Consider the following 20,501-nt stretch of genomic DNA (forward strand, 5'->3'; position numbering starts at 1 on the left):
TCTTTTAAATGCACACAATAACAATGTTAATAACAATATTTGTGTAAAATGTGCACACTATGTTTGTTGAATAGAAAATATGAAATAAGAAAACACACTAACAATGACAAAGAATAGAAAATGATACTGCCAATAGGACTGTCTGTCATAAATAAATGCATAATTTTTTACAATATATAAAGTAAAAGAAAACTGGAGATGGACAAATGAATTCTATTTTATAAGGATATATTCTTCTAAAGAATCACCCATCCACTTTAGCTCTGCAAAAACAGTGCTATAGGGTAATGGCCTCCAATTATTCTGCTATTCTACTCAGGAAATAGAAATAGAGGGTATCAAGATACTAAATGAAATCATTTCATTTATCAAACAGTCTTCATGCCCCTCTCACCGAGACATCCTCTTGAAGAAATGGATCGATATTTAACTGATGATCTTCCCCTAGACATTAAGGACGAGTTCAGACGAATAAATAAACGACTCCAATGAAAGGTCAGTCGTCTATGCTGCAGAGCAAGGCCCCGCAGAATGGTGTTTACCCGAATGGATTGGGCGCAAAAAACCGAAGTCTTGTAACACGGCCTGATGGATGTCCCTCTAATGGCAATTTAATGTCTGGAAAATTAATTTGTACATGGTCTTGCCGCTTTTCAACAATATCCTCCTTGATCCAGGATGGTGGGAGCGAGGGGTGAGTGGGAATGGGGGTCGGAATGGGAGATGGACGAGAGGAAATGGTAGATTGAGGAATGGAGGAATGATGGGATGGCTAGATTGATATAAAGGTATAAGGAGGAATGATGGGATGGCTAGATTGATATCAAGGTAAATGAATGATAGGGAATGGAGGAATGTTGGGATGGCTAGATTGATATCAAGGTAAAAGGAGGATAAGGAATAGAGGAATGATGGGATGGCTAGATTGATATCAAGGTAAATGAAGGATAGGGAATGGAGGAATGATGGGATGGCTAGATTGATATCAAGGTAAATGAAGGATAGGGAATGGAGGAATGATGGGATGGCTAGATTGATATCAAGGTAAATGAAGGATAGGGAATGGAGGAATGATGGGATGGCTAGATTGATATAAAGGTATAAGGAGGAATGATGGGATGGCTAGATTGATATCAAGGTAAATGAATGATAGGGAATGGAGGAATGTTGGGATGGCTAGATTGATATCAAGGTAAAAGGAGGATAAGGAACAGAGGAATGATGGGATGGCTACATTGATATCAAGGTAAATGAAGGAATGATAGGATGGCTAGATTGATATAAAAGTAAATGAAGGATAGGGAATGGAGGAATGATGGGAAGGCTAGATTGATATCAAGGTAAATGAAAGATGGGGAATGGAGGAATGATGGGATGGCTAGATTGATATAAAGGTAAAGGAGGAATGATAGGATGGCTAGATTGATGTAAAGGTAAGTGGAGGAGTGATGGGATGGCTAGATTGATGTAAAGGTAAGTGGAGGATAGGGAATGGAGGAATGATGGGATAGCTAGATTGATATAAAGGTAAAAGGAGGAATGATGGGATGGCTAGATTGATATAAAGGTAAAAGGAGGAATGATGGGATGGCTAGATTGATGTAAAGGTAAGTGGAGGATAGGGAATGGAGGAATGATGGGATAGATAGATTGATATAAAGGTAAAAGGAGGAATGATGGGATGGCTAGATTGATGTAAAGGTAAGTGGAGGAATGATGGGATGGCTAGATTGATATAAAGGTATAAGGAGGAATGATGGGATGGCTAGATTGATGTAAAGGTAAGTGGAGGATAGGGAATGGAGGAATGATGGGATAGCTAGATTGATATAAAGGTAAAAGGAGGAATGATGGGATGGCTAGATCGATATAAAGGTAAAAGGAGGAATGATGGGATGGCTAGATTAATAGTAAAAGGAGGAATGATGGGATGGCTAAATTGATGTAAAGGTAAGTGGAGGATAGGGAATGGAGGAATGATGGGATAGATAGATAGATTGATATAAAGGTAAAAGGAGGAATGATGGGATGGCTAGATTGATGTAAAGGTAAGTGGAGGAATGATGGGATGGCTAGATTGATATAAAGGTATAAGGAGGAATGATGGGATGGCTAGATTGATGTAAAGGTAAGTGGAGGATAGGGAATGGAGGAATGATGGGATAGCTAGATTGATATAAAGGTAAAAGGAGGAATGATGGGATAGCTAGATTGATATAAAGGTATAAGGAGGAATGATGGGATGGCTAGATTGATGTAAAGGTAAGTGGAGGATAGAGAATGGAGGAATGATGGGATAACTAGATTGATATAAAGGTAAAAGGAGGAATGATGGGATAACTAGATTGATATAAAGGTAAAAGGAGGAATGATGGGATGGCTAGATTAATAGTAAAAGGAGGAATGATGGGATGGCTAAATTGATGTAAAGGTAAGTGGAGGAATGATGGGATAGCTCGATTGATATAAAGGTATAAGGAGGAATGATGGGGTGGCTAGATTGATATCAAGGTAAATAAATGATAGGGAATGGAGGAATGATGGGATGGAGATATTAAACACCCTTTTAGTGACGTCCGTCCTAAGGGATCCTATACGGTCCTAAGCAGCCGGTGCCCCAACCCCAGGCATGAACTTACCTGATCTATTTGGTCGGTGATAACCATCTCTTGGAGAGCCCTCACAGACAACGCTTGGTCCAGGACAAACACACATATTGACAGGTCCGGGGGAATACTCTGCATATTAAAAAAAAATTATAAAAAACATTTGAATACAGAAGTGTAATGTGATTAAAAAAAAGAGAAAATATGCACCTAATGATACATATAAAGTTAATATAGCACATATTTATCTAACATGTAAAAATGCAGACATAACATTCTTGGAACTTGTTCTGAAATAAATACTGCATAAGCAACAATTGATGATGATATGTAATAAACACAGAGCTGCCAACCTGAAAAAGAACATTTCAGCATTTTTAAAGTTGAAAATCAGTATTTCGGTGAGGAAATCAGTATTGTCAAAAAATACAATAGGACAACACATAAAGCTGAAACTTTAGAAATCAGTATTTTACATTAAACCATCAGTATTTTTCTCACTTTTCAGTACTAAATACTGAAAATCAGTATTACTTGGCAGCTCTGTAAACCTGTAGTATCTGTGCCAACTAATTAACTATAATTCATTCACTTCACACATTTTAAGAAAGTCAAATATACACGTATGTCAGGGGATGATTTCATGGAATTATGATGTACTCTACAACTTAACTTTATGTCTATTCTAATTTCCATTTAAAGCAAGTGGATCCTGTCTCAGAGAATGTGCATGTTTTCTGACTGTGCATGACCTGTACGTTTATGTAAAATGGTGTTTATTTCTTAAGAAATTTCTTAATCATAAGGAGTCTGGCAGACCCCATTCTCATTATACTTTCTAAAGCAAGTTTACTGGAAACCGGTTCAGGAAACCAGTTTGGAAGATCACTTTGCTAGTGTTCATACCTGATCACCCGAAAGTGGTTTTCAAAACCATTTCATGTAAAACCTTTTGTAGCAACGGGAACACGGGAACTCTCTCAGTTGGATGACATGCTTCACACAAAATTTGAAACCACAGCATAGACAATCTACTCACAGTGTGAGAAGAAGCATGCTCAAAATGTAGAAAGATCACTTCCTGAAAAAGGGTTGTGTCCTCACACTAAAACCAGTTTAACGTGGCAAAGCAATCTTGCAAACTACATCAGGAGATGGTATTCTGAACCAGTTTGGAAAACCTCTTTGACTGTTCTCATTACACATTAAACTAGTTTCCACTAAACTAGTTTTAGGAAGCTAATGGGAACAGGGTATGAAGAAACTGAGGGGTACTATTCCAGTATCAAGTTGTTATTACAGATAAATGCTGAAGCAGAAAATCACTGATATAATTTTGAAGAAAAAAAATCTGAAAATTAAAGTAAAAATATTATTTAAAATAAAAGCAGTATTGTTTCAAAATAAAATGACGACATCTTTTCGAAATATAAAATACCTTGCCAAAAAAATAAGCATGAAAGCAGCAATCGAATCCACAAACTTTGCATTTCCAGTCAAGAGCATTAATCACTCGGCTACAAATTATAAATTTCCGACCTATACATCCCATTAACAGAACCCGTTTGCTTTTAATTCTGCAATGTAAAATCAATGCTGATGTTCATGCACCTACATGTATTCAACAAAACATAATCAGCCTTGGCATTAAGATTTTTAAACTGAATCTTCACGCTATAAATCAGGTATTCCTTGCCACCACACACAGCATGGTAGGTCATAAGTGCTCATTACCCCTGCTTATTCTCTGAGTGAACCCGGTACTAAACAGCTGATACTCCGCAAATTGGCAAAGTTATAAAGGCTCATCTGTGGGATATCAAAAGTACCATGTTGCATTGCAGATGTGTAACGGTTGACATCATCCTAATTAGGACGTAATGAATGCCTGCTACCATGGTCTGTACAGTCCTAGATCACAAATTAAGATGATTAAACTACTGCCTGAAACCTGGGGTTATTCAATTATTCAAGAAAAGCAGCATGGGCATGCAATGAAAGAAGGGAAACAATTGGAGACAATAGGAAACAAAAGTGATATCCATGGCAAGACCTATACTGATGCATAGTAGAGATTCTAATTGCAATGTTGAGAAGACAATAGTGCCTGCGGGGGTCTTTGACATTGTAAAAGTCACTGTAAAATTAAATAAATCCTCCCTTCAGGAAATTAGATCTATGGAACTCTAAAAAAATGAGATTAAAAAGATATACAAGTAATATTTCCCATCAATATAAGCCATCCCTATTTGACCTCAAAATGAATCTTAAAACACATCTACCAGTGAGCACATAATAACAAATATATTGATAATTCACTCACCAAATAGGTGAAGGACGATATTGATGCCTCACAGAAAGATTACAAAATTTGCCTTTTCATTTTCAAAATCTGTATTCTTTTTTTTTTCTGTGATTGCATGAAATGAGTACCTTGTTTTCAGAATATTTGTGTCAAGGAAAATTGTGATTTTTTTAGACTAATATAAGATTTAATACCCCTTTCATAAACCCAATTATGCGGATAATATCCACATAATTTGATCTTAAAACCGGAGCGGGACCAGAGTTATCCGCATTATTTCAATGCTGCAATTATCCGCATAATAGCGGCATCGGGACCAGATTTTTACTTTATGAACGCATTTCCAAAGTAATGCGGATAATTGCCATGGGGAAGTCACAATGTCACCCTTTTCCAACACAACCCCATCGGAGGGGGTGTGTGCAGTTGCCATGACAATTATCTGCCTTTTTCAGGTCAGGCGCTCGTAAAAATAGTGTAGATTATTTTTGGAGTTTGTGAATGCAATTTTTATTGAATTATCTGCTTTAATCTTAGGCAGATAATTGGAGGATGGTTTGTGAAAGGGGTATTATACCCCTTTCATATTGCGCTTTTCACCGGCGAAGTTCGCCAGCGAAGGGGAAAGTGTCCAGTATGAAAGGTACACAGGAGAACTTCACCGGTGAAGTTCGCCGGCGAACTTCTCCACCTCTAGAGGTGGAGAACTTCGCCGGTGAAACTTTTCACCGGCGAAGTTCGCCGGTGAAACAGCCAGTATGAAAGCAAACCGGAGAACTTCTCCTCTTTAATGACGTCAGAGGTCAATTTTTTTTCTCTCCCAAAGACCCCTGTACCAAGATTCCTCGCGCGATAAGTTGCAAGCTCAGCTGAATGCTATGGCTAAGTATATACCCTCGAAAAATATTTTTTTTTACTAACAATATTTATTTAAAAGCACTTTTTACATGTATAAAATGCGCTAAAATATAAAAACAAGGTGATATTGTTTGTTTTTCTTTTAATACTTCCAAAATATGTTGTAATTAATTTTTTGATACCTTTTTGTAAAAGGTAAGAAGTAATGTTTACAATTTTCTTTCGTTTTGTTCTGCAATCGCCCGTTGACTTTCGCCGGGGAAGAAATGTCAGTGCGAAAGGGTACATTTTTTTCTTTGCCGGTGAAGTGAGGAATGCGAGGCGGAAAAGTTCACCGGAGAAGTTCGGTGGTGAAAAATGAAAAGGGCAATATGAAAGGGGTATTAGATTTAAAAGTGCTCTAAAATGTAGAAACTTACTCCACAAGAAGTGCAACCTGTCTGATCTAAGTCGATGTGAGATTACATAGATGACTTCAAGAGATATACCATGATTTAAAATTAAATCCACCGCTTAGGGTTATCCTTTCAACTGATATTAATGGGCATTTTCCACACATCTACCCACGCAAAATCATAATAAAAAGCCTTCTTACATATAAATAATTGAATCAATAATAAAAATATGACTCTCAAAAGAAGAGAGTCTTATTATTTTCTCCTTGCTTCTACCTAAAAGATCAAAGCATTTCGTGCCAAGGAAAATTGTGACTATTGAGCCTAACGATGAACTCTCTCCAACTCTCTGGGAAATTCACAGGGCAAAATATCAATGACACAAAGAGGAGCTTCATTTTCTGTTGTATAACGCCTACTTAACTTGTTGTACGTGATCAAATGAGAGGCTGAATGTCAAACATTCGTACCGTTGCACACGTACCGTCCATAATGTACCGTCCATAATGTACCGTCCAAAATGTACCATCCATAATGTACCATTGCACGCGTCAGGGAGAGTTAACATCACTATGAATTCAACAAATTGTATGCGCTTAGTATATGCAGGTGCAATACGCGTAGGGCTTACAAAATTCTACTGCAGATCAGATGCACGTTTGAGGGATTTTCCTTTCACTTTCAAAATTTTCTGTCTTATTTCCATAGATTAACATAGGAATAAATTGATAAATGCTTGTATTTTCACTGACTTCTGAGGCATTGTACAACACAAATAGCGAATATTCTAATTCGAGCAATGGTGCGACATTTCGCATTCGATGCAAGAAAGAGACATTCTCTTTAACTCGGCTAAAGCCTCATTGAATAGAGCACCTTTCTTACACCTTGTGCAAAATCTCATACAATCGCACTCGTGCCTATTTGCTATTTGTACACTATCAGATGTGAAAAAGTATTTACACATCTTCAGTAGATAAAACCCCCATGTATCTCTCTAAGCCTAATTTATGTTGTCTTTATTCTTCATTACACAGTGTATCAATACTATCTGCAACAACAATAATAGAAATTAATACTTATTAGCATATAAAAACTGGCTTATGACTGTATGTATAAAAAATACTACAAAATATATTATCAAATAAATTGAGCAAATGTATAAAAAGAAAGTAAAAAAAGGGTAAAAATCATTTGAAGGTAAATGCCAGTTTTAGTAACGATCTCAACATGACTTTTTACAGAATCCAATATAATGACCACCCAAGTGTCCGTTTATATGAATAAAAAAATATGTGCCAAAGGATTCTGGAAGAAATTGTGTAATTGCTGAGAAATAAGCAAAATAAGCGCGGATTCGGGCACTTCCGTCGGGTCTTTATTCCAGCAATATAATATACACTTTCCCACGTGTGCCTATCTTCAGTGTGATTGTTTTTCAGCTTAGATTTAATGATTTCACAAAGTTCAGTTTATTTAATTGTACCAGATCTAGATCGACGATGATATAGTAATACTTAACCTTGGTTTTACAGACTTTCTCACAAAATCAGTGTTTTACTGCAACTACTGTAATTTAGCTTTAAACACTATTTATCATAGAAAAGTCTGTCGACTCACTATTCTTTTATTTTCATTTTTATTTCTCTGCTTCTCCCTAACTCTGAATGTATTTGTAACTCTCTACCTATGCTTCCTTTAAAATACTGGGACGACATGCTAAAATTTGATAGAAAGCATTTGGTGACCTGCTTTATCAGATTATAGCTTTGAAATCAAATATCCTGCTTGCATTTCATTTATTTTTATTCCACACTAATGTATTCTTGTTTGTATCAATTATTGTGAATTTCTCATCCACATCTTATTGTTGAGCTCACTTGGACTCAGCTCTACATTTTCTCTAAAATTCTTCTATGCCCACACTGGCTTTCTTGTAAAGTAAAAGATTAAACAAGAACAGTCATTTATTGGAATCAGTGCAAGTAAAATATTTAGCAACATGAACATTACTCAGATGGAGGTTACTGACTATTTTGATAGATAAATAAGACATTAGGTAAGCAGTTTTTACTCTATCATGCTCGTAACATGCATGATACATGCGTTCGCTTTGACATGTTTTGCCGAAGCCTGGCAACTATCTCCCGATGATTAGATCACTGTGGAATCATTAAAGATGCATGGAGGACATGATATTATCATCTTGTACGGTCATGCCATGCCGAATTCAATGTCATATGCATATGCAGGGGTGGTGAGGGTTACAATCCCCCCCCCCCCATAACTCACACGAACACTCACAAATCCTTAACAAGTGGAATGCCTCTGGCGGTCTCACCTGCATCACGGGATTCAATATAGCAGCAGTGCTCACTTTGAAAACAACTATAACTCGCACAAGATGTTCAGTGATACTTGGTTACTCTTATTTCCAAGTTTTATGAACTAGACCTATACACTTACAGAGATATGATGGTAATTCAACAAATACCCCAACATGGCCAAAGTCCACTAACCTTACATGACCTTTGACCTTGATCATGTGACCTGAAACTCGCACAGGATGTTCAGTGATACTTGATTACTCTTATGTCCAAGTTTCATGAGTCAGATCCATAAACTTTCAAATTTATGATGGTAATTCAACATTTACCCCCAATATGGCCTAAGTTCATTGACCTTTGACCTTGGTCATGTGACCTAAAATGTGCACAAGATGTTCAGTGATACTTGATTACTATCATATCTAAGTTTCATCAATCAGATCCATAAACTTTCAAAGTTATGATGGTAATTCAACAGATACCCCCAATTCGGCCAAAGTTCATTGACCCTAAATGACCTTTGACCTTGGTCATTTGACGTGAAACTCATGCAGGATGTTCACTGATACTTGATGGACTTTAAGGCCACCGCACACCTTACGACCCAACTGGTCACCGACTGGCTTGCGACTGGGTGAGGGGAGATGTGACGTCACAGCGCTTATCAGCTTCAGAGTCGCAGACCGGTCACAGACAAGTCGCAAGGAAAATCGGAAGGATTTGACATGTTGAATCCTTATGACTGGATCACAAACTCAATCCAACCTCCAACCAATCAGACAGCAGAGTTGCATAACGCGTATTATGATAAACAACGCGCATTCGCAGTAGTAAGCGCAATTTCTCAGATGCTATGCCAAAAAGCAAAAAGTGCATGCGTAAATCGCAGATCGGATCGCAAGCTTAGTGTGCGGTGTTGAGGCTTATGACTGCCTTGAGACTCATCTCCCCTCACTCAGTCGCAAGCCAGTCGGCAACCAGTCGGGTCGTAAGGTGTCCAAGTTTCATTAACTAGGTCCATATATTTTCTAAGTTATGATGACATTTCAAAAACTTAACCTTAGGTTAAGATTTTGATGTTGATTCCCCAACATGGTCTAAGTTCATTGACCCCAAATGACCTTTGACCTTGGTCATGTGACATGAAACTCAGGCAGGATGTTCAGTAATACTTGAGAAACCTTAAGGCCAAGTTTAATGAGCTAGGTCCTTATACTTTCTAAGTTATGCTGTCATTTCAAAAACTTAACCTTAGGTTAAGATTTGATGTTGACGCCCCCGCTGCTGCCGCCGTCGGAAAAGCGGCGCCTATAGTCTCACTCTGCTATGCAGGTGAGACAAAAATTATGATACAAAAAAACGCTGCTAATAAACTTTCAAAAAGTAATTGGGAAACAAAGTTTTACAAAATTACCCCTAACCCCACCCCAAAAAAAAAAAAAAAAAAAAAATTCAATACTGAGGTCTAAACACTGCTCTCTAATCACAAAATGTATATTTATATCTATGATGAAAGTCAACTGAAAAAGTTATTCCTTGCAAAAACATTGCTTCAGTCTAAATACTGGGCATTGAAAAGAATCATCTCCGAGGAACACAAATGAAGTTGAAATAAGATACACATGTCCACTTTTTGCGAATATACTTATTCATTTTAATAAAATGAATTTTAAAATATTTTACATATGTGCTCATGTCTTTGATCTAGATAATACGAAAGACCAAATTACGTAGGCAACCCTACTTCAACAAACTAAAGTAAAAGTATATTATCCTGTAAACCATTTAACTGTTCTGTCTGTTACAAAGATGCTAACACATTATCTTGATGGTAAAAAGGTCATATTTCTTTAGAGCATTATTAATGAGTTTTTCTATGAAAGTTTGCTTGGAAAAAAAAATCATAAATTTGTAAAATATTTTTTTAAGTTGCTTTGGTATATAGCAACAAACAATGACTCAAGTCAATTCACGTCCATAAATGGCAATTTTAAGTACCAGTATTTCCTTTCATTATTTCCCAGAAACAATTCACATGCACACCCCTCACAATCCGAAATGCACACAACCCAAAGTGAAATTCTTAGCTAATTTTTCATCAACAAGATAAAGCACCCAAGGATGGCTCAGCACAGCCACTCATAAGTCAAAGTGACATCTTAAATTGGAACAAGGCCATGATGACTATTACCCCCACCAACACATCAACATAACTGTCACACAAACAGGCACAGGCCCTTGCAAGCTACAAATATTGTGTGGAATGGTGTATGAACTTGGAAACTATTATGCCATTACGGCAGCTCATCACAAGATGTTAGGATCAAAGAATTTTTTCAACTTGAAAGATGGATTTAGTCTGCACCTCCAACCATCCCTCCCTCTCCATCTCTTTCTCTCTCTCTCTCTTTCAATCCTCAATCTCAAGTACACTTATGGATTGCATCTGCTGAATAAAAGAGCCCATACACTAAAGGTCGTTGCTGGGGTGAAAGCATTTGAAAGAGCTCTGGCGAGGTTGGAGACTGCTTCAGCAACCAGCCAGCTTGGTCATTGATGTTAAAATAATACCTCAATGCTGATACCACATCTCCTAATATAGACAAGGGGATATTCTTGCAGACTCCGCTCTGTTTCTCTCTCTCTCTCTCTCTGTCTCTATCTTTCTTTCTGACTGTCTTTCTTCCTCTTTCCATTTCCCCCAACTCCCCTTCCCCTTCCCTCCCTCACTATCTCTCACTCTCTTCTCCCCCTCTCTTTCTCATCGTCTTTCTCTCTCCCTTTGACACTTGCATACCTATTTCTTCACATTCTATAAACCTGTTGTAGCTGTTATGATATAAATACATCTTTGTAAAAGGTGAAAAAGGGCAACTTTAATTTAGAAGACACACACCATTAGTTTTCAAGTCTGAATGGGGTACAAGGTGAACTTTCCATCACTTGGATCATGACCTTGGTCAGTGCATATAGATTGACAAGCACATATGAAGCGAGGACAGATATGATAAGATAAAGACTTCTCCATATACAAAACATGATGTATTCCATCATCAAACAAAAGGGTGATGCATCTGCAATGGCAATAAACCTATCGGTATCAAATCAAAATGGAGGATTTTTCATCTTTTAAAAGAATACATCGATCAGTTGAAATTCAGAATATTATTGCAATATCGTGCACAAAAAAAATTATGATCACCCTCGAATGTCCAGGTTTCTTGAACATTCTCTCAGCAAAAGAGTCAACTGGTACCACATATAAAGGTCAAGTTTTGTACAATATTACATGTAATAGGCATGTCACTACTGGAACGTGAAATGTATTGCCATAAACAGAAACTCAAGCCACAAAAATGAACAATTACTAGTTATCGCATTTCAGGCTACTGTTACTCCACATTTGGAGTCCAAGTACCATCAAGACTTATGGGAAGTTTATCCAAAAATAAACCAGAACTGTGAAACACTTTATTTCTGGGTTATTTTAGTGTTTCAGGCTACTGTTACTCCACATTTGGATCCAAGTACCATCAAGACTTATGGGAAGTTTATCCAAAAATAAACCAGAACTGTGAAACACTTTATTTCTGGGTTATTTTAGTGTTTCAGGCTACTGTTACTCCACATTTGGATCCAAGTACCATCAAGACTTATGGGAATGTATCCAAAAATAAACCAAGAACGCTAAAATAACCCCCAAAAGATGTTTCACAGTTCAAGTGGTAAGAAAAATAAAATGAAAGATGTGAAAACATCCAGATGAATTCAGTCTCTATAAAATGAAACATGATGCACACATGATTTCTATAATAAAACACAGTCTGGCTCGCCATCATCACCCAAAGTTTCTCAATTATCATGCCAGTTTCTGGTTCATCAGACTAGATCAGAACTATATGGCTCAAGATCATCTCTGTTTGTTTGTTTTTTATGGATTTCAACATAAGGTTTCAAGCTCACTTCCCCTTCTCTTTGACATCAGTATGAATGGAGTTAACAACTTTCTCTGGAGGAAAGCTGCATCTTGATATTTTGGGCTGATGATGAAGAGCCATCTATATTGTGAAGCATCCTTGAAAATGAGATTGCATGTTCTCCACAATAACCAGCATGCATCTTCATTCCACACATGCTTTATTCTCTATCCTTCAAACTGAAGAGTTGGGATGGGTTGTCTTCTATTGCAGAAAATAATTGATGAAAGGACTTATTCATTAAAGCACCAAAATATATAACTACCCTTCATAATAAGAATTTCAACTATCCCATGTGCAAGTGAAGCACAACACTCAATGGGGGTCCAAGAGCGAGTTATTCCTGGATTCCCAATGTGTTCCACAGTTTTAGATCCTTTGAAGATCCTTTGAAGTTTGATAACTTCTAGAACTAAGACCATGCAGGCACAGTGCATTCAGTTTACAGACTACACAGTGTTGGATTCAGAGCCACATAAAATTCACAATTAGTTGATGTTCTAGTTAATTTCACTAATTAGTCAATTAGTATTTTTGTACAGGATAAGCCATAGACTTGGTTATAATAACATAAATTATACACTATTTTAATCTTTCATGTTACAGCCAAAGACAACACTAGATAGATCATAGATCTATGCTTTTCAACATCACAAATCAAAACATAAGTGTATGTATAATTTGGTGGATGTGTATTTTTGTGTAAGAAGAGAAAGAACATTTTCTTATCTACCATGAACAAATTATCCATATCTGAAAGAACCACCGATTTTGATTTATTCAGCTTTTGGGTCACTTTGGAAAACTACAAGTATGGTAATTAAAAAAAATCTGAAGGCTTAAAAAGAATCTGAAGGCTTAAAAATCAAGTCACAAACATGACTGAATATAAAAAAGGCTGTTGGACGCATTGAACTTCATTCACGAAGTAGGACATTGCCTTGTAGTCTCAAGCTAAACATCTAACAGCTCAAGTCTCATTAACCGTAATATCACACTCCTTGCGATATACATGCGTGAATACATTAGAGCGAGAGACCATGGCCGACAGTTGATAGGGAGTTGCCATGGGAATACATCATCATTATCGGGATGCGCTGCGCTCGAACAGGCTCTCACAGTTATTTCACGATTGGCTTCGCACAAATCCCCTGCTGGGGCAGAGGCATTAGAAAGGTCTTCTTAGAAGATAGGAGGGAAACAAAATGAGATAGAAAGAGAGACCGAGAGAGTGAGTGAAAGAGGAAGATGGAAGTGCATGAGGGGTAAGAATTCATTTAATATAAAGGAGGTAAATAGAAATAGGAATCTAGGATAGATGGATGGATGGATGGATAGATAAATTCCTACATAAAGACAAATAAAGAAAGGAATGGAAAGATAAAAATACCAAGAATAATGAATGCACAAGAAAAGGAAACAGAAAACTGAAGTGAAATAAAAGACAAAACAAAACTGAAATAAAAGACAAAACAAAACTGAAGTGAAATAAAAGACAAAACAAAAGATATCATAAATATGAAAAAATACTTAAGAAAAATACCATGAGTCATAAAATAAGAGGGGTGGAAAGTGGGATAAGAGAAAAGATGGGGAGAGAAAGGAGGGAGGGTGAGAAGGGTAGGATAAATATAGAGGAACAGAGATAGACACAGACAGAGATAGAAAGAAAAAAAAAGAAATAGGGGGGGAAGCAACAGCATACAGATTGAGAGACACAGCAGAAACTATACATGCCTGAGGGATAAGCAATTGAATGACTGGAGAAATGGAGGAAATGGCCTTCCAATTTTGTCTGACAAATTTGATACCAGCTGCGCAGTGAAGCCTTAACTAATCTATGCGATTAACCACTTCAATGAATGCAGGTAAGAAAAATACTCACGCTTTGCAATCTACAGGTAACTCCAGTTTACGATTTTGTGTTCTCTTTCATTTGAATATCTTGCATGATAAATTTGAATTCAAAACCAATATTTTTATTAGCTGGTGTTAGTGGGAAAACAGGAACCAGGAGAATAAACTAATTTTTCAACCTGTATAGTTAAATCCTGTTCAGAATATAATTTTCAAGGTTCATTACATCATACATATTGGGTATATTCAAACCAGGGGGGGTGTTTCACAAAGAGTAAAGTGTGAAAGTCACACTTAAATTTCAATTGCATGATTTAGACAAAACAAAAACACATCACTTCAATGGTTACATCATGCTAACAGGACTTGCACTACCGAGTATCCATCAATCACATTACCCATTAAATAATAATCGAAGTGACACATTACTGCATGTTAAACACCCCCCCCCCCCCCCCCCCGACTCTGTACCTGACAATCAAAGCATTAAATTAGTTTGTTTAGTTAATACATTTGCCCATCTGTGCCCTGCTACATGAAAGATGCAGTCAATCGTCAGCATAACTGTAAGCCTATGGTGAATCAAGTATACTTTTTAAACAATCAATTGTAAATAGTAATCATATCTCTTTGTGATACATTCCTTGGTTTATTAATACTTTGTCACAAAAGTTATACCATATTAACATATATAAAACTGCAAAGCCGGAATTGGAAATGAGATGACTTTGTGAAATAGGCAGTAAGACCAAATGCAAACTTAAGTTTGGGGTGAAATGAATCTTCAGCAGTGAAACAGATAGTTTTGAGGTGAGATTGAACAAGTAAATACATTTGTCAGACCAAACAGGAGGGTGTTTCATAAAGCTGTTCGTAAGCTAAGAGCGACTTTAAGAACGACCGGTGAACCTTTCTTACGTGCTAAGCTTTCACCAATGAACATTGAATGGTGCATATTTACCACAAGAAAAAGATCACCAGTCGTTCTTAAAGTTGCTCTTAACTTACGAACAGCTTTATAAAACACCCACCAGGCATCTAACAAGGTTGGATCATTAGACCAAATAAACATCTTAGAGGAGATTAGACCAAAATAAGGATCTTACAAGTTGGGATCAGACCAATAGGCATCAAAGAATGTGGGATTACACCAAATATAGATCTTATATTGTGAGATTAGACCAAATAAGGGTTTTGCAATTGGAACTAGACCAAATTGGCATCTTTGGAATTAGACCCAATGGGAATTTTGCAATTGGAATTAGACCAGATTGGCATCTGTGGAATTAGACCAGATTGGCATCTGTGGAATTAGACCAAAATGGGGATTTTGCAACTGGAATTAGACCAATTGGTATCCTTGGAATTGGACCATCCAAGGTCGCATTAGACCAAATATAGATCTTATATGGTGAGATTAGACCAAATATGGATCTTGCAATTGGAACTAGACCAAATTGGCATCCTTGGAATTAGACCCAATGGGGATTTTGCAATTGGAATTAGACCAGATTGGCATCTGTGGAATTAGACCGAAATGGGGATTTTGCAACTGGAATTAGACCAATTGGTATCCTTGGAATTGGACCAAATGAGGATCTTGCAATCGGAATTACACCAAATTGGCATCTTTGGATTTAAACCAATTAGCATCTTTGGAATTAGACCAAAATGGGGATTTCATAACTGGAATAAGACCAATTGGCATCTTTGGAAACAGACCAAATGAGGATCTTGCAATTGGAATTAGATCAAACTGGCATCTTCAGAATTAAATCAAATGGAAACTTAAATGAATAGACCAAACCAGCATCTTACATGGTGGGATTAGAACAAATTGTCATCTTTTAGTGTAGAATAAGAACCATTTGGTATCTCTGAAGAACTAAATGAACATCTTACTAAGTGGGCTTAGACCAAACAGCATATCACACATTGTCAAATATTGTAATACTCAAGTTCTAGTTTTACGGTAACATTGCCAGATGAACTTTAAAAGTGTACATCCATCCATATACGATGCAAAGACACAACACACAACAATATAATGCAATATCATATTTCATAGTATAAATCAATAATGTGCAACATTCTGATACCTCGTGTGTGCAATATGGGACCAAGCCACTTACAGCATGATATATTACATGAACATATTTTCTGGGGCATGATAGTACTTTCACATCAGCCCGAGATCTCAAGTATCAAGGTCTATTTCTATGTTTCTCTCCTTTTGATGTATCTACTCTTTTCTGTCTTTTTTTCTTTGAAAGAGTTTGCTATCCTTCCCTTTCCCCTAAGAAACCATGCGATGTGGAAATTTACTTCCATGGGGGAAAGAATAATAGTTTCACATCAGAAGTGGATCTTTTAAAACACTTTCAAATGAATGATCTGCTTAAAATGCATACTACTATTTGACAATAACCATTATGATATATAAAAAAAAAAGGATTTCCTAAATATAGTGCAGAACAAAATCTACAAAATTCTAAATAATTTTGAGTGGTATACCAAAACATATCACATTCACATCAGACCCAGATTTCAAGCATCATGCTCAATTCTGATTTTTCCTGTTCTTCATGATGTTTATGTTTATTAGTCTCCTTATACATTCTGCTGCATGTTGACATTTTTTTGTAATTTTATAGAGGAAATGCACTTTTGCAGGAAAATAATAGTTTTACATCAGCAGTAGATATCATATAACACTTTCAAATTTGACATTGCCAAAAAATATTTACAACATTTTGGTTAGAACAACAAGAATGTGAAAACACTCAAAGGTAGGTAACAATATTCAGCAGAATGGCAGTTTGACTATTTCAACATAACAATTCAGCATACTTTTTTCTTTCCTTAATGTGAATCTGTGTCTAGTTCCATCCCATACAAAAGCAAAAGAGAAATGATAAACTCCTCCCACCACCCCCCCCCCCCTCATCTTCCACTCTTTTCTCTTGATGGTTCATGGATCTCCCAGTTTACATAGCCCAGCCTGGCATACTCCCTTTTCCCCTCCCTCCTATCCCTTCATTTCCCCCTTCCCTGAGGGGAGGGGTCAAAGTGGTTCCCATCCAATTTAATTGGATGCAGTCTGCAGGGTACAAAGCTAGATTAAGGGTAAACTAAACACCTTCCACTTTCCAATTACTCTGAAGTGGTATACGTGATGATAAAACACTGTTTCATTTCTATCAATGCCTGGAGCTAGACAATATACATCCCCTTCTCAGAGCAAGAAAGGCTTGAGCCAAATATAGGTGCTTTCACACTCACCTAATAATCACTAAATAATTGGTATTTTCTAATCTTGGGCCAGTTTCATAAAGAGTTGCAACTATGGTAACTTTGCCATCATGCTAACTACCATGGTAACAAGGCTCAGCAGTCAATCACAATCAAGGTTACCATGGTAGTTACCATAATGGTAAAGTTACAACAGTGGTAACTCTTTATGAAACAGGCCCTGGTGTTCAACCATGATATGTGGAGTGTTGTGTCCCAGTGGATTATAGTCTCTGGACTTTGAAAAAAAAGGGTTTTGGTTTCAAATCCCAACCATAGCGTATTTTCCTTCACACCTATTTATCCACACTGAGCTGCACTCAACCAAGGTGAGGTGAAAGTGTACCTGGTAGAATTTTTTTCCTTTAATGCTTTAGCGTCTACATGGGTGCTCAGCTACAGCCAGGGTAATAATATACCATTGTTGTAATCTATGAAGCACAATAATAAAAGCAGGAGATAATTATTAACTTGACTCTTCATGACTACACCCTTATAATGTCAAACGTACCTGATTGGAAGCCTCTTCTAGTATACAGTTTCGATTGCCAAATCCTTCTGCTCCAAGGTGAACGTGACCAAGTGATTGAGAGGAACATACCAGGTTTAGTTGATCACCCTGTAAAAAATATATATCAAAGAAAGAAAATATAGTTCATTAATAAGAAATTCTTTAATTTTCTTTGAAGCTTCTACCTATGAAATAGAAATACCAATACACAACCTTCACTTGTATGTGATGTATGCGATGGATAGTCAAAATTGGATTTGATGCATGGAATGTTACTCTCTTTTAGTAAACATGGAATAGCAACATTATCACATGTTTTAATTAGCATGGATTGGCATGGTTATTTCATCATTTAATTATCACTATCAGCGTCTCTGGCTGGGAGTAGTATACATGTAGGGGAAGACGGGGTAAGTTGTGACACTTTTTGTATTTTGCATGTTACAATTGATATGACTAATAATATTGTAGAAATAAGTACCTTGCCTTTAACTTGGTTCTTGGGAAATATTTTTCACCTATATACAACTTTCTACCCCCACACTTAAATTCATTGTGACCTTTGAAAAAAGAGATGTCAAATGGCTCAATTTACCCCATCTGTGGCTTAAGTTGTGCCACCTTGTGGAATAAGTTGAGCCACAAAAAATATGTACAAAATGTATGCGGGAAGAACCAGCATGTCAATTTTTTTATTTCAAGTCTTTTAACTTGCTAAATTCTCTATAAATATACTAACATCCTCTAAAAGTAAAAGAACTGTCATGTGACTTTGCACATTTCTGCCTGCAAATCAATGACTTTTCAAGGTTTTTTTTTATTATACATTACCACACAAATTACCATGGCTCAATTTGCCCCATGCTGGCTGGCTCAAAGTACCCCTGACCGAACAATAATGCAATATTTTCACATCCACACATTTCTTATGCATCCATCATGTAAAAGACTATGACAAGAATGAAGATCCATACCTGGACTAACAAGTAACAATACTGTTTTTATTTCTTTATTATATTTAAAGACCTGTGTGGGTAAAAAGCACTTTTCTATTTTACACCCTTTTTTCACTCTTTTGGCTGAAATTTGTATTTTTCCCTCTAAAAAAGTACTTTTTGTTTCAAAGTCAAAAACAATGTGGTGGGGTAAAGGGTTATGTAATGGGTCATCAATACATAACACCACCACAATGTCTGACTCATTCATTATTGGCCTGGGGGTGGTGGCTCAACTTGCCCCTATGCTGAACTTACCCTGCCTTCCCCTACATACTTGTTGATAAATTACAGTAAAGCACAACCCGATTTCCCCCATTCATACCTCTCGCTCACTCTCTCTCTTTCACAATCTCATTTCCAGAAATAGCCTATTTAAATACCCATAAACACTGGGAGCGACTTGTAAATGAACTCTGCAAATACTCATTAGAAAATTGCTTTTCTGACGATAATTTATGATCTCTGTTTACATTCCTACACTCATCACTGACTGGCACAATTACTCATGCTCTCCTCTGTGGGTGCAAAAATAGCTTTCATTAATCAGACCGGTGTTTACATGTAATTCACTAAACCAGTGAGGACCATAAATATACACATCCCTATGGAATATTATTGATGGGGTGGGAATCAATTTGTTTTTCACATTCATGAACCCTGGAAAAGATGAAAGGTGATGTCTCCACCAGGCCTATCTCATCAAATGATGGTATGAGTTTGAATTATCACTTCTTAGATTTGAAGAAAGAAAATAATTTAAAATGATTGTACACACAAAGCCAAATTAAAGATAAAAGACTCAAAGCATAGTCAAAATATCTTCTTCTATTGTTTTAATATCTGTTTTTGTTTTTGTTTTGGCTTATTCATCATATAAAAAATCAAAACAATGTGTAGAGTGAATAAAATAAAATAATATATATGCGAATGTTAACAATATACTTAAAAAAAATACAAATGGATCACTCTCTTCAAAGCATTCAATAAAATGGTTCTCTTCTTCATACAAGTCAAATAATGTCAAAATAATTTACAATCATATCAGTAGTTGTTGTTTGATGATAATTGATGGTGATGATGATGATGACAATGACGATGATGATGAAAATATTATGAGACGATGCAGATATGAGATTCTAATTTCATTAGCATATACACTACAAGTTCTCACAATCCAAACATACTACAAAATTACAAATCTAGGAGCCACACCAGAATGGCCTTTATCTTCATCCAGGGACCTAGTAAGCATTACTAGTAATGTTTAAAACAACACCCTAAACACCCCAATCGAACAATAACATTGGCATGAAGATCACACAGACAAATACCTTGATATTCATTTGAAGCACTACATGCAACAAGTTTCAATGGGG

The 20,501-nt window shown here is 36.6% G+C and overlaps 1 protein-coding gene across 1 annotated transcript in view; it reads right to left on the bottom strand.

Annotated features, from left to right (window-relative positions):
• Positions 1–18,210, bottom strand: part of LOC121419035 (ryanodine receptor 2-like) — a 222,160-nt gene extending 203,950 nt beyond the window's left edge. The window contains exons 1-2 of the mRNA XM_041613313.1: positions 18,128–18,210; positions 2,640–2,738 (exon numbers count right to left, since the gene is read on the bottom strand). Of these exons, the coding sequence (XP_041469247.1) occupies positions 2,640–2,666 (27 nt within the window). The 5' untranslated portion in view covers positions 2,667–2,738; positions 18,128–18,210. The remainder of the gene's footprint in view (positions 1–2,639; positions 2,739–18,127) is intronic.
• Between the last annotated feature and the right edge of the window lie 2,291 nt (positions 18,211–20,501).

The sequence above is a fragment of the Lytechinus variegatus genome, chromosome 7, assembly GCF_018143015.1.
Source record: "Lytechinus variegatus isolate NC3 chromosome 7, Lvar_3.0, whole genome shotgun sequence".
In the NCBI taxonomy this organism is placed as follows: Eukaryota; Metazoa; Echinodermata; class Echinoidea; order Temnopleuroida; family Toxopneustidae; genus Lytechinus; species Lytechinus variegatus.